The sequence below is a fragment of the Salvelinus namaycush genome, chromosome 28, assembly GCF_016432855.1.
Source record: "Salvelinus namaycush isolate Seneca chromosome 28, SaNama_1.0, whole genome shotgun sequence".
Classification (NCBI taxonomy): Eukaryota; Metazoa; Chordata; class Actinopteri; order Salmoniformes; family Salmonidae; genus Salvelinus; species Salvelinus namaycush.
In genome coordinates, this window is record NC_052334.1 from 31,996,186 (window position 1) to 32,010,570 (window position 14,385).

The 14,385-nt window shown below is 43.7% G+C and overlaps 1 protein-coding gene across 1 annotated transcript in view; it reads right to left on the reverse strand.

Annotated features, from left to right (window-relative positions):
- The window catches only part of LOC120023701 (disks large-associated protein 2-like), a 52,378-nt gene extending 43,186 nt beyond the window's left edge, over positions 1-9,192 (reverse strand). Inside the window, exon 1 of the mRNA XM_038967764.1 lies at positions 8,047-9,192. Coding sequence (XP_038823692.1) covers positions 8,047-9,129 — 1,083 coding nt within the window. The 5' untranslated portion in view covers positions 9,130-9,192. The remainder of the gene's footprint in view (positions 1-8,046) is intronic.
- Positions 9,193-14,385: the final 5,193 nt, after the last annotated feature.

Below are 14,385 nucleotides of genomic sequence, written 5' to 3' on the forward strand. Positions count from 1 at the left end.
AGGAGTGGCCATCTGGCAACTATACCATATTGGCCTGATTGCTAGAGTGCTGCAGAGATGGTTGTCCTTATGGAAGGTTCTCTCATCTCCACAGAGGGACTCTGGTTCTCTGTCAGAGTGACCATCAGGTTCTTGGTCACCTCCCTGACCAAGGCCCTTCTCCACCGATTGCTCAGTTTGGCTGGGTGGCCAGCTCTAAGAAGAGTCTGGGTGGTTCCAAACTTCTTCCATTTAAGAATGATAGAGGCCATTGTGCTCTTGGGGACCTTCAATGCTGCCGAATATTTTTGTTACCCTTCCTGAGATCTGTGCCTCGACACAATCCTGTCTCGGAGCTCTACCAACAATTCCTTCGACCTGTCTTGGTTTTTGCTCTGAGATGCACTGTGAACTGTGGGACTTTATATAGACAGGTGTGTGCCTTTCTAAACCATCAAGTTGTAGAAGCATCACAAGGATGAACTATAGAAATAGAAACAGGATGCACCTGAGCTCAATTTAGAATCTCATAGCAAAGGGTCTGAATACTTATGTAAATAAGGTATTTCAGTTTTTGTATTTTTAATAATTTTGCAAAAAATTCTAAAAACCAGTTTTCGCTTTGTCATTAATGTGTGTAGATTTTTTTTATTTGATCAATTTTAGAACAAGATTGTAACATAACAAAATGTGGAAAAGGGGAAGGGGTCTGAATACTTTCTGAATGCACTTTAGCTATAAATGTTTTTATTTAATTTAGTTTTTTTTACCTATGCCCTCCTTTGAGAGTAAGGCTTTTGAGCGAGGCTATAGCCCATCTCTGATGATGTGGGTTTATTGTGTCTGTCTGGTTCACCCTCACAGAGAGAGACTCTGTGGTTTCTGCAGCGCTGCAACTTCACTCTGCCTTTAATCACAGGCTTTCTCACTCTGAACCATCCACCTTTGGCAAGTCAACATGGCAGTTCATTGGTTTATTAAATCCTGCCGCATTGCCTTATCAGCAAAACTATCAAAGCCTAATCCTTGCTTTGTACTCTTCTGGAAGGAAAAGAGAGTTGTGTTAAATGTTGAAAGTGAATTAATCAAGGCTAAGACAAACCGTAAACAAAGATATTGTGTTGTGGCATTTTGGCCTAGCAGTGTGCCAAGAGCAGCAGTCGGTAGTGAATCTGTATCTTGGTCAGGTGAGCTGGTCACGTCCAGGGCTTAATTGCATTGTCACTGTCACCTTACTGCATCTAAATCAAACCTGCTGTTCCTCCCCAACAGGTACTAACGAGGGCCTGTGTTTGTGTGTGTGTGTGTGTGTGTGTGTGTGTGTGTGTGTGTGTGTGTGTGTGTGTGTGTGTGTGTGTGTGTGTGTGTGTGTGTGTGTGTGTGTGTGTGTGTGTGTGTGTGTGTGTGTGTGTGTGTGTTTTCATGGCAGGGTAATTGGGACTAATTTGTGTTATCAGTCTGCCAGAGAGAGAGCGATGTTTGATGCCACATATGATTCCCAACATTTGTAATTTCAGGAAGAAGCCAACTGTACTATATCTCTGTCCTGTCCTATGCTCACTAACGAGCTGCAAAATCTGGATCCCTACAAATCAGCTGGGCTAGACAATCTGGACCCTCTCTTTCTAAAATGATCTGCCGAAATTGTTGCAACCCCTATTACTAGCCTGTTCAACCTCTCTTTCGTATCGTCTGAAATCTGCAAAGATTGGAAAGCTGCCGCGGTCATCCCCCTCTTCAAAGGGGGAGACACTCTAGACCCAAACTGTTATAAACGTATATCCATCCTACCCTACCTTTCTAAAATCTTCGAAAGCCAAGTTAATAAACAGATCATCGACCATTTCTAATCCCACCGTACCTTCTCCACTATGCAATCTGGTTTCCGAGCTGGTCATGGGTGCACCTTGGCCACGCTCAAGGTCCTAAATGATATCATAACCGCCATCGGTTAAAGACAGTACTGTGCAGCTGTCTTCATCGACCTGGCCAAGGCTTTAGACTCTGTCAATCACCGCATTCTTATCGGCAGACTCAATAGCCTTGGTTTCTCTAATGACTGCCTCGCCTGGTTCACCAACTACTTCTCAAATAGAGTTCAGTGTGTCAAATCGGAGGGCCTGTTGTCCGGACCTCTGGCAGTCTCTATGGGTGTGCCACAGAGTTCAATTCTCAGGCCGACTCTTTTCTCTGTGTATGTCAATGATGTCGCTCTTGCTGTTGGTGATTCTTTGATCCACCTCTACGCAGACGACACCATTCTGCATACATCTGGCCCTTCTTTGGACACTGTGTTAACCTTTTGTCAATAGGGGGAGCAGTTAGCATTTTTTTTTTCTGGGTGTCGCCAAATTAAACTGCCTCGTACTCAATTCTTGCTCGTACAATATGCATATTATTAATTCTATTGGATAGAAAACACTCTCTAGTTTCATAAACCGTTGGAATTATGTCTGTGGGTGACCCAGAACTCTTTCTACAGCGAAATCCATGACAGGTACTGCGATGGTCTGAGAGCGAAGCTCTGGTCTCAGATCAGTTTTAAAGGTCTGTGTGTATTCTATGGAACGACATGAACTGCACCCGCCTTCCCCTGGATGTCAGTAACCAATGAGAAGTGGAATGGGCTTTATACGTAGCTCTCAGAGGTTATAAAAGGCCAAGGAGTGAGGTGCGCCCTCTTTTCGACGCTGACCATTGCGCAGAGAGGGACCTCAGGATGCCATTTTCAAACGCTCAATTATCAACGTTAGATGTATCCGTCTGTAATTTAATTCGATATAGGTTTTAGAAACATCATAACGAAGCTATTTTAAACCGAGTTATATCAGATTATGCGAGTATATTGCTATTTTTCGGAATTTCCTCAGTATTGCGTCTTGAGGATTTGGACACGTTGGGGCAAAATAGCTATTGTTAGCTATTGTTAGCTGCTATATCAGAAGTTGAATGCAACGTTTTACAACCAAGCAACGATTCTTTTGGACAAAGGACCACTTGGCCAAGATTCTGATGGAAGCTCGTCGAAAAGTAAGAGCTATTTATGATGTTATTCCGTTTTTATGTGGAAAAATGTAAACTCAATAATGGCGATTAGTGACGCCATTATTGCGGCACTAGTCTGGCTGTAACGCACACTGTATGTCTAGTAACGTTAATTTTAAAAATCTAACTCAGCGGTTGCATTAATAACTAATGCATCTTTCATTTCATGTCCAACCTGTATTTTTTTAGTCAAGTTTATGAATAGTTTTCGATAAGATTAGGTGCCTTTCCAAAATGGCGCCGGGCAAATTGCTTGATTTTTTGCCCACTAATCACGTTGTGTAACCACGAATTGTGCGGCTAAATATGCACATTTTCGATCAAACTCTATATGGATTGTGTAATATGATGTTACAGGAGTGTCATCGGAAGAATTCTGAGAAGGTTAGTGAAAAAATTAATATATTTTGGCAATGATAACGATATCGCTCTCTTTGGCTTGAATCAATGGTCGGGTAACGTTTGCATATGTGGTATGCTAATATAACGATTTATTGTGTTTTCGCTGTAAGACACTTTGAAAATCTGAAATATTGTCTGAATTCACAAGATCTGTGTCTATCCATTGCTGTGAGCTGTGTATTTTTAAGAAATGTTTTATGATGAGTAAATTGGTAATACACGTTGCTCTATGTAGTAATTCTAGTCGCTTTGGGGAGATTTGTGATGGTGGCTGCAATTGCAAACTATGATTTATACCTGAAATATGCACATTTTTCTAACAAAACCTATGCTATACAATAAATATGTTATCAGACTGTCATCTGATGAGGTTTTTTCTTGGTTAGTGGCTATCAATATCTTTATTTGGCCGAATTGGTGATAGCACCTGATGGAGTAAGAAACTGATGGAGTTAGAAAAGTGGTGTATTTTGCTAACGGGGTTAGCTAATAGATTTACATATTTTGTCTTCCCTGTAAAACATTTTAAAAATCTGAAATGGTGGCTTTATTCACAAGATCTGTATCTTTCATTTGGTGTCTTGGACTTGTGATTTAATGATATTTAGATGCTACTATTTAATTGTGACGCTATGCTAGCGATGCTAATCAGTGTGGGGGGGGTGGGGGGTGATCCCGGATCCGGGTTTCTGAGGCGGTAAAAGTTAACAAACCTCCAAATGAGCATCAATGCCATACAACTCTCCTTCTGTAGCCTCCAACTGCTTTTAAATGCTAGTAAAACTAAATGCATGCTCTTCAACCGATCGCTGCCTGCACCTGCCCGCCCGTCCAGCATCACTACTCTGGACGGTTCTGACTTAGAATATGTGAACAAATACAAATACCTAGGTGTCTGGTTAGACTGTAAACTCTCCTTCCAGACTCACATTAAGCATCTCCAATCCAAAATTAAATCTAGAATTGGCTTCCTATTTCGCAACAAAGCCTCCTTCACTCATGCTGCCAAACATATCCTCATAAAACTGACTATCCTACCGATCCTTGACTTCGGTGATGTCATTTACAAAATAGCCTCCAACACTCTACTCAGCAAACTGGATGTAGTCTATCACAGTGCCATCGTTTTGTCCATATACTGTACTACCCACCACTGTGACCTGTTGTTGGCTGGCCTTCACTACATATTCGTCGCCAAACCTACTGGCTCCAGGTCATCTATAAGTCTTTGCTAGGTAAAGCCCCTCCTTATCTCAGCTCACTGGTCATCATAGCAACACCCACCCGTAGCACGCGCTCCAGCAGGTATATTTCACTGGTCATCCCCAAAGCCAACACTTCCTTTGGCCGCCTTATTATTATTTTGATGACATTGCTGTGACAGACAAAAGTAAATGTATTGTTGTGTTAGAAGATGATACAGGTGTGGTATGGAGATCAAAGGGAAAACCCCTACCAACTTGAAAGTTCACCTGAACACCACAAAGAAGCATTCAAACAATTAAAGGAAAAAGACAAAGTGAGACAGCCACCAGCTAGCTGCACGTCAACAATGCAAACGGCAACCTCTTCCTGAGGACAACAGACTTTAGCAGTGTGCTTTAGACCTGGGTGAAAGTAGATACCATTTTTTCCCCCGGTATGGTATTTTAGTGTGTTACTATTTCCTTTTTTAAATTTCCTTTCTTACTTTTTAACTTTGCATTGTTGGGAAAGGGTTCGTAAGTAAGCACTTCACAGTAAAGTCTACACCTGTTGTATTCGCTGCATGTGACAAATAACAGTTGAGTTGATGTTCCGATATGTGAAAATGTGTGAAAAAAATATATGGGCCTAACAGTAAAGCCATGTCATTTAACTGTAAAAATGTATGGGCCTAATAGTAAAGCCATGTCATTTAACTGTAAAAATGTATTACTTTTTAATGTGGCATGAACACAACCAGGCATGATGTTTTCATTGATTGTCAAACAAATCACTTCAAAAAGCAGGCTACCTGCGCACGTTCATCCACTCTAAAATAATTCCAGCATCTAAAACAGTGCACTTTGCACCTGTCATTTGATGAATGAAAAGGGGCATCTATTAAAACACCAAAAAGTGTCATGACATTCGTTGATTGTCATTAGGCAAACTTGTAGCCTGAATTGATTGTTGTATCCACTGGTGTCCGCGCATGTCTCGGTCCCGACTAGTGATCTTTACAGTCTCAAAATGTTTGTGTTCCCCTCGAACCACACCGCATTTTGGAGTTCATACCATCTGTTCTAAAGTCCATTCGCTCATTTCTCAAGTGGCTGCCAGGCGGTATAATAGCAGTTTTCTTTCCATCTTTGTTTTAATTATAGAGATAGGCTCATGTTTTACCGGAACAGCGTACCGCCACTATCTCTTTTGCCAGTAGGCCTACACCGTACCGGACCGGCTTACTTCCCCCCTGGCTTTAAATGAGCAGAAGCCTGCCTCATTCCAATGAGTATTAAAGAAGAGACAAAGCTTTGGTTCAGTTATTCATTGAGTCTGGCAAGTCCGCAAGACTAGCCTCCCACGCATAGGCCACATTCTGTTCCTAACACTGAAATTAAATAAAATAAAAACAAAATATAAATGTTATTATCAAACTAAAACGGAATAAAAACTAGTAAATGAAGTCTGCAAACTACCTGAAACTAAACCAAATTTCTAATAAAAGTTTTTAAAAATAAATTTAAAAAATCAAAAAATAATTAAAAACACAAAACTATAATACCCTTGCTGGCACATCAAACCATAAGGAGTGCCACAAACACCCCACCTCCCACAACAGCAAACAACAACAACTATCTTTAAAGGGAAAGGAAAAGCGGATGCATAGTCAGTTGCACAACTGGATGCCTTCAACCGAAATTTGTCTTCCTCATTTAATCTATAGGATTGCACCCTAAAACCGAAATAGGAAAACAAAGCAGAACAGCAACAGGATGCTGCCTAAAGTTAGAGTAATGTTCTTGTCTAACAACTCAATCTGCCTGACTCACTGCTCCTGTTGTTAAGGAAAGGGAGAGAGATAGAGACAGCCAGTCAGCCAGCCAGAGACCAGCATAGTCTGTTAATTTCTCCCTGTCTCCCTGGTAGCTAGTTCACCTCTGAGAGAGGGCACCAATCCCCCAGGGGAAATGCGTCACCCGTGGCCGATTGACAACCGAGACTCAAAATAGCCCTGCGGCAGAGAACCAATAGAATGGGCCGGGCTATTTATAGAACAACCAACGTGTTTATGGACGTTCAGACAGCCCATTTAATGAACAGATGAAGAATACATTACCGTCTCCTATCATCATTGTCTCAGAGAGAGCTTAGTACACTTAGAGAGATAAGAGAGTAGAGGTTCTAAAGCCCCAACGTTGTTTGGAGTTCATCACCTTTAAAAGTGCTTTATATACAGTTGCTTGGAATTAGTCACAGACCTCATGCTGCTGTTTTCCTGTTTACGTCAGCTAATAGTCAGATACAATGCCGGACTCCTCATTAGAATGGTGGGTGGGTTGAGTAATGCACCTCTTGTCCATTTAAGACAGCATCTCACAGTTACACCACATTCCACTTCATGGAGAGTCCCAGAGGAGTGTTTCTCTGAGTGTTGAGGAGTTCACATGGTTTTAGCTCCAGGCAGTAGCCCACTCAATGTTCCCTGAGATTATCAGCAGATCATACCTCATGGGTTGCATGTTTACTGTAAAACATGTACCTTTCATTGTCTTAAGAGCTTTGATATTGATTCATCATACACAAATACCATTGTTTGATATACATAGTTATTTCAGAGTGCAGTTGGTAAGGGACTTGCCATTCCCAAGCAAATGGCCTACGCTTTACTATAACAACCCCAACATAATACCTCTGGACCATCAACTACAAAAATGCTGATTCCCTTTGAATTGATCTTAATGACGTTCCCCACAATCCACCAGGATTTCCCACAAAGCGGATCCAGGTCATGAACTAAGTGCTCTCACACACCGATACAGACCAACTGATAGCTTGGAGAAACAGCACGACAACAAGCTCAAATCGGCATTGATCCTGAGTCTTTTCTTTGCACTCCCGACTTGTCACTGGTGTCATTCATTGATACAGTAATTGATTTGCTCCCACTGTGCCGTCCCTTTCACTGCTACTACCCTGCTGATCCCCTGACAGGTGATTCATATCCTGGACAGGGAAATACAAGTGATTATATCTCAGAACTATCAGAAGTCCAGCTGAGACAAACAACATCATAGTAACTCTCTGGACTCACTGTCTTTTGAATATAAGCCTCTGATAGAATGGAATGCCATGTTAATGGCAGGCTTACTGAGATGAGTGCTAATCAACGAGCCTCATTGTTTGCAGTGTTTCTGAGTGTTAGCATGTAGCCTAGTTGGTCTTCGGTTCTACACTGACTGCTAATGACAATAAATCCTCTCTTCAATAGCTTCACTAAATCAGCCTACCAGCGGACCTATGTCTATCCGTACTGTACATATCTGTCTGCTTCTCTGCCAATCCCATCCATCTCTCGGCCTATCTATAACATTACTGTGGTTCCAGCAACATGGCTCCAGTAACGGACATATTAGGATTATACGAGTGACTCACCTGTAGATAGTGGCAGGGCCTGAGGTTGGGCTTGAGGTCTGTGGGCGTCATGGGTTTCTCCAGGTTGAGGGAAGACTTCCTGTAGGCCTCCTTGGCCTGGCTGACAGTCAGCGTTGACCAGGAGCTCCTCTTCATGAACTTCCCTTCAGGAGCCATGGCCACGCTCTCACACGCGGAACACTTCACATCGTTGTTGCTCTTGGAGGTCTTGAGCGACAGGTTCCCGTAGTGGCTGTGGACAGAGTCGGGGTAGCAGTGGCTGATGTGGTCCACCTGTTGGCGGGACATAACGCTGGGCGTCCGGTACGTACTGTCACTGTCCAGGTTATCGTCCGAGCTCCACCAGCCCGCCACCCCGGAGCGCTGCTTCCCGCTGCTGTCTGATGACTTACGCTCTTTGCTCTTACTGCGCTTGCTGTGTTTGTGGTGTCCATGGTGGTTGGGATGGTGGTGGTGGGAGCCTTCCCGGTGCGAGTCCCCCTTGGTGCCATTCATCTTGGACGAGCCCTCCAGGGAGTGGGACTTGGTGAAGAGCTTCTGGACAGAGTGGACCAGGTGTCGGATCCTCCCAGGGCTCTCGTTGCGCTGCTCCGTGGTGGTGGTGTGTGTCTTCTGGTACTGCAGTGTGTGGAAGCCGTCGCGATGTAACGGAAGTTGCTTCTCAAACTGGTCCAGCAGGTTGGCCGGGATTCTGTTCATTTTACCGCTGCCGCCGTGCGACGAGCCACACTCGTCTCGATCCCGTGATCCACCACCACCACCTCCTCCACCACCACCACTGTCCCGTGACCCGCTGCCGTCGTGGTGGGAACTGTAATGCATCCTGGGAAAGGTGCTGCTGGAGATGGAGTGGTCTGTGTTGGCCATGGAGACGGAGACGGGCATCGCCATGCACTCAGAGTGGATGGAGCTATGGGGGGAGCAGCGGCGGTGCTCCATGGGACAGCTCTCTGTGGGGCTGAGGAGGTAAGAGGGGGTGCGGGAGTCATGGTGGTCCAGGGAGTGTTCGCAGTCGGCCAGGCCGCAGGTGTGAGCCGAGGTGATCTGGAGCTGGCTGGGCCGCCCGCCCGATAGAGCCTTCATGTTCCTGGGTGGAGGAGGGGAGTTGCTTTCTTCATCGAAGTGCTGAGAGGGAGACCATGAATATTGCTGGTCTGTGTTTGTGTGTGTGTGTGTGTGTGTGTTTGTGTGTGTGTGTGTGTGTGTGAGAGAGAGAGAGAGAGAGAGAGAGAGAGAGAGAGAGAGCGAGAGAGAGAGAGAAAGACACATTATCAAATAAGCCGCTTATCAAATGTCATTGTCACTACAGCAGCACATTGTCCTCAGTCACCCAGAACAACAAGGTGGAAAAAGAGAAAGTATGATCACAAAATGGCACAGTCCCACAGAGCTCAGGCCTCTTATTCCCAACTCCCTCCCTCCCCTGTCTGTCTGTTGGTACCAGGCTGCGAGGCGAGGGAAGGTGAGGGGGACAGGTAGCAGCTAGCATTGCCATTTATCCAATGCAAAGTTAAATAATAGCCTATCATTCTGAAGCGGCGATGTCATCCGTCAAAGCCCTGATGAGAGCGCTTTGAGGTGCATCAGTGGACGGGCAGTGTTTGGCCCCTACCGCGGCCGCATCACTAGATTAAAACCACATTCTCTTTGATCTGTCACCAAAGGCGGACATCCCAGCCCACCTCGCTACCGCATTTAACTTAATCAGAGGAAAGCTTTTCTCTATTTAGACAACCCACCACCATTATTTCACTCTAATTGCACATGCCCTCCACTTGAATAAAACAGACAAAAGGGTCACAAGACAAAGACCGTAGAATACTAATGGAATAGCATCAGTGGACGCAGATTGACACAAAGTCTTATTTTCATCTTTCTGTAAAAAGGACTCTTCAGATGAACTGTTTATTGAATTTCTGTCCAAGAACGCAAGTTCAGTGCATTGAATCAACAACAATGAAATGTTACAAACCCTGACTGAGTGTTATTAGAAATTAACAATACTTTCCTAAACTCATCACACACAGAAATGACAATCAGGCCAAATATAACAATGGAACAAAGGGTTCCTAGCCATAATGTATTGTGTGTTTGGTCATAAAGAGTTAAACCGGCCATATTTAATTTATTTGACAGTAAACACCTGTAAATATATTAAGAACAAAAGTAAGCCTCTTCCAGACAGCAATCCTCCAGTCAACTACACAGCCCATAAACTCCTGCACTTCCACTCAAACTGTAACCCCATAAAGTAAAGGAGAGACTATATTTCACGAGAAACCATAGAAATTGAAAGTCAAACAAACAAAAATCAGAGGCGGCGATGGATGCTGATTTTTGTATTGGAAGGGACACGTATGGAAGATTTATATGAGAGAAGGGACCAAGCGGAAAGCATAGGGTGATCTATGGCCAACAAGGGCCAGAGTTAACCAATACAGTACACTCTTAGAAAAAAGGGTTCAAAAAGGGTTCTTTGGCTGTCCCCATAGGAGAACCCTTTTTGGTTCCAGGTAGAACCCTTTTTGGTTCCAAGTAGAACCCTTTTGGGTTCCATGTAGAACCCTCTGTGGAAAGGGTACTACATGGAACCAAAAAAGGTTCTACCTGGAACCAAAAAGGGTTCTTTAAAGGGTTCCCTATGGGGAAAGCCGAATAACCGTTTTAGGTTCTAGATGGAACCTTTTTTTCCTAAGAGTGTAGTCCATACTCTGTCATTTCTATTATATCATTCTATCATACTTTAACAGGAATTTACGGTCTTTATTCTTAGTCTCTGCTATTGGCGCCTGGAGCAAGACAAGGAGCTGTGAGACCAGCAGCCGTGCTGCTGTAAATATCCATCAGTATGAATGTAATGCATTCCTTATGTGGGACATGTTCCACTAGGTGAGCCTTGACTACTTAACAGAACCATGCTAAATCTATCTAGTATAAGGAGCGCTAAAGGGAAACAGAAAGTGGATAAGTGAAACTCCGTAGTTGTGTATTTCAGAATCACGCTGCCAAACAAAACTGAGAGGAAAATGTTGAATGCCGTCAAAAAGAAAAACAACGTACTGCTACAGCAATGGCAACTCAGGTCTAACCTTCTCTCTGGGTTATGGCAGTTTGGTTCAACTCAGGTCTAACCTTCTCTCTGGGTTATGGCAGTTTGGTTCAACTCAGGTCTAACCTTCTCTCTGGGTTATGGCAGTTTGGTTCAACTCAGGTCTAACCTTCTCTCTGGGTTATGGCAGTTTGGTTCAACTCAGGTCTAACCTTCTCTCTGGGTTATGGCAGTTTGGTTCAACTCAGGTCTAACCTTCTCTCTGGGTTATGGCAGTTTGGTTCAACTCAGGTCTAACCTTCTCTCTGGGTTATGGCAGTTTGGTTCAACTCAGGTCTAACCTTCTCTCTGGGTTATGGCAGTTTGGTTCAACTCAGGTCTAACCTTCTCTCTGGGTTATGGCAGTTTGGTTCAACTCTGTGTGTTTCCTTCTACAGACAGAAGGGAAAGGGTATACCTAGTCAGTTGCACAACTGAATGCCTTCAACCGAAATGTGTCTTCCGCAGCATTTAACCCAACGCCTCTGAATCAGAGGGAGCAGTTGTTGGTGCTGCCTTGCTCAAGAGCAGAATAAAGAAGACTCCTCCTTGCCAGCCCAGGGATTCAAACTAGCAAACTTGTGTTTACTGGCTCAGTGTTCTTAACCGCTAGGCTACCTGCCGTCCAGAGGATGACAACACGGCTACTGCTGTGTGAAATGATGCAGTGATGTCTGAAGTTGACTCTTCCACAAAGAATCTCTGAGAGACGAGTTGAATAAATGATCCGCCGGCAGAGTTTTGGCATTCCCCAGGATAATACTCCATACTGTGACAGACTCATCCTCTCTCTCTCTCTCTCTCTCTCTCTCTCCTCTGCCAGTATAGAGATTTCCTGTTTCACATAATGGGAAAGAAAAGGAATAGAGGATTTTGAAAGCAACTCCTACGACATCTCTCTATGAGCAAGCATCCTTCCAGCAAGTGCTCTCCAAATAGGCGAGTATCTATGACATCTGCTTCTGCCTCGGTCTCAGAGGCTGAATGATGAATACTGCAGCAAAGATTGATGATTTAGAGAAGCTAGAATGGTATGCATTAAAATGGCCTATAGAATCTTATCGGTTTTAACAACTAAATTGGGTGTGCTAAGTCCACAACAAGCTTAAACTACATCAGGAGACCACTTTTGAGGTCTGGGAAAAATGATGCTCAGATTTTTGGGTGTAGTTACCCTTTAACTCAACTGCCACCAGCCATAGACTGTTGTTCGGTTAGCAATGTTTCTGTAGCGCTTATGTGATTGCAGACTTTGCAAAACAAATGGCCACTAGATTGATGCAAATAATCATGATATCATTATGTCAGGTAGGCATAGGCTACTTTGTAGTTAACATTTCATTGAGAAGGTTTTTGGGAACTTTTCCATCTACCAGAAGACAGTTGTCATTACATTAGCATCATCGCTAATGGCTACACAAAGTGGTAGCCAAACGTGCGCACACAGACATGGGTCATTCCTGTTCCATTGCCTCTTCAGAAAGTTGATGGAAAATACGAATCACTGATGCATTTTGTTAATGTCTTATGATAGTATTGGGCAAATGAATGCATTTTCGACCAAGTTCAATACATTTAGTTGATTTTCTACTAAATGTATTGAACTTGGTCGAAAATGAACAAAAAATATGAATTGCAACATGCAAGTGTTGGTCCCATGTTTCATGAGCTGAAATAAAATATCTCAGAAATTGTTCATATGCAATTGCTGTGCACAAACTAGTTTACATCCCTGTTAATGGGATTTCTCCTTTGCCAAGATAATCCATCCACCTGACAGGTATGGCATATCAAGAAGCTGATTAAACAGCATGATCATTACACAGGTGCACCTTGTGCTGGGGACAATAAAAGGCACTCTAAAATGTGCATTTTTGTCACACAACATAATGCCACAGATCTCTCAAGTTTTGAGAGAGCGTGTATTTGGCATGCTGACTGCAGGAATGTCCACCAGAGCTGTTGCCAGAGAATTTAATGTTAATTTCACTACCATAAGCTGCCTCCAACGTCATTTTACATCTCACAACCGCAGACCACGTGTATGGCATCGTGTGGGCGAGTAGTTTGCTGATGTCAACGTTGTGAACAGAGTGCCCCATGGTGATGGTGGGGTTATGGTACGGGCAGGCATAAGCTACGGACAACGAACACAGTTGCATTTTATCGATGGCAAATTGAATGCACAGACGTACCGTTACGAGATCCTGAGGCCCATTGTCATGCCATTCATCCGCCACCATCGCCTCATGGTTCAGCATGATAATGCACTGCCCCATGTCACAAGGATCTGTACACAATTCCTGGAAGCTGAAAATGTCCCTGTTCTTCCATGGCTTGCATACTCACCAGACATGTCACCCATTGAGCATGTTTGGGATGCTCTGGATTGACGAGTACGACAGCATGCCACAGTTCCTGCCAACATCCAGCAACTTCGCACAGCCATTGAAGAGGAGTGGGACAACATTCCACAGTCCACAATCAACATCCTGATCAACTCTATGCGAATAAGATCTGTCGCGCTGCATGAGGCAAATGGTGGTCACACTAGATACTGACTGGTTTTCTGATCCACGCCCCTACTTTTTATTTTAAGGTAACTAGGCCTATGTTTTGTAACCTCCCCAGGTTGTTGCTGTAAATGAGAATGTATTCTCAGTCAACTCATCTGGTTAAATAAAATATAAATAAAACTGAAAAAAATCTACTGATCATGTCTAGCTCAACACTTGGCACAGAGCCATCAGTCCAATATTTTCAACACTCCAAGAACCCCCACCCCCCAAGTGCTGGAACTCTGACATGCAGGAGGCTAGAGAGAGAGTGTGTCAGTCATATATTAAGGGCTCCTGCCCAGTACGTAGCCGGCGCTGCGCAGAGAGTATGAATAAAGGTAGTTTTGCTCCTCTTATCACATTAGCATTTAAATAGCATTATATCTGCTCAGAGTAACTCTGACAGGCACACACCTCCGCTCGTTTAGCCTGGAGCAGGACTTGAAGTTAAAAAGAGAATAATAAAGCAAGGAGAAGACTACAGAGCAAAAGGCCCACGACCTTCAGAATTGGCAGTATCAATTTACCTCAATGTTACGTAAGAATGGAGCAAATAAGGCCATACAGGGGGAGCTAAGCATCAGAGTAGTATATCATCACCAATAAATACAATAAACATTGGCTTACAAAGGAGGCTTCAGGTTGAGAGCAATTGACAATAACAGGAGCAACCGCTAGCTGAGAAAAGAGAAT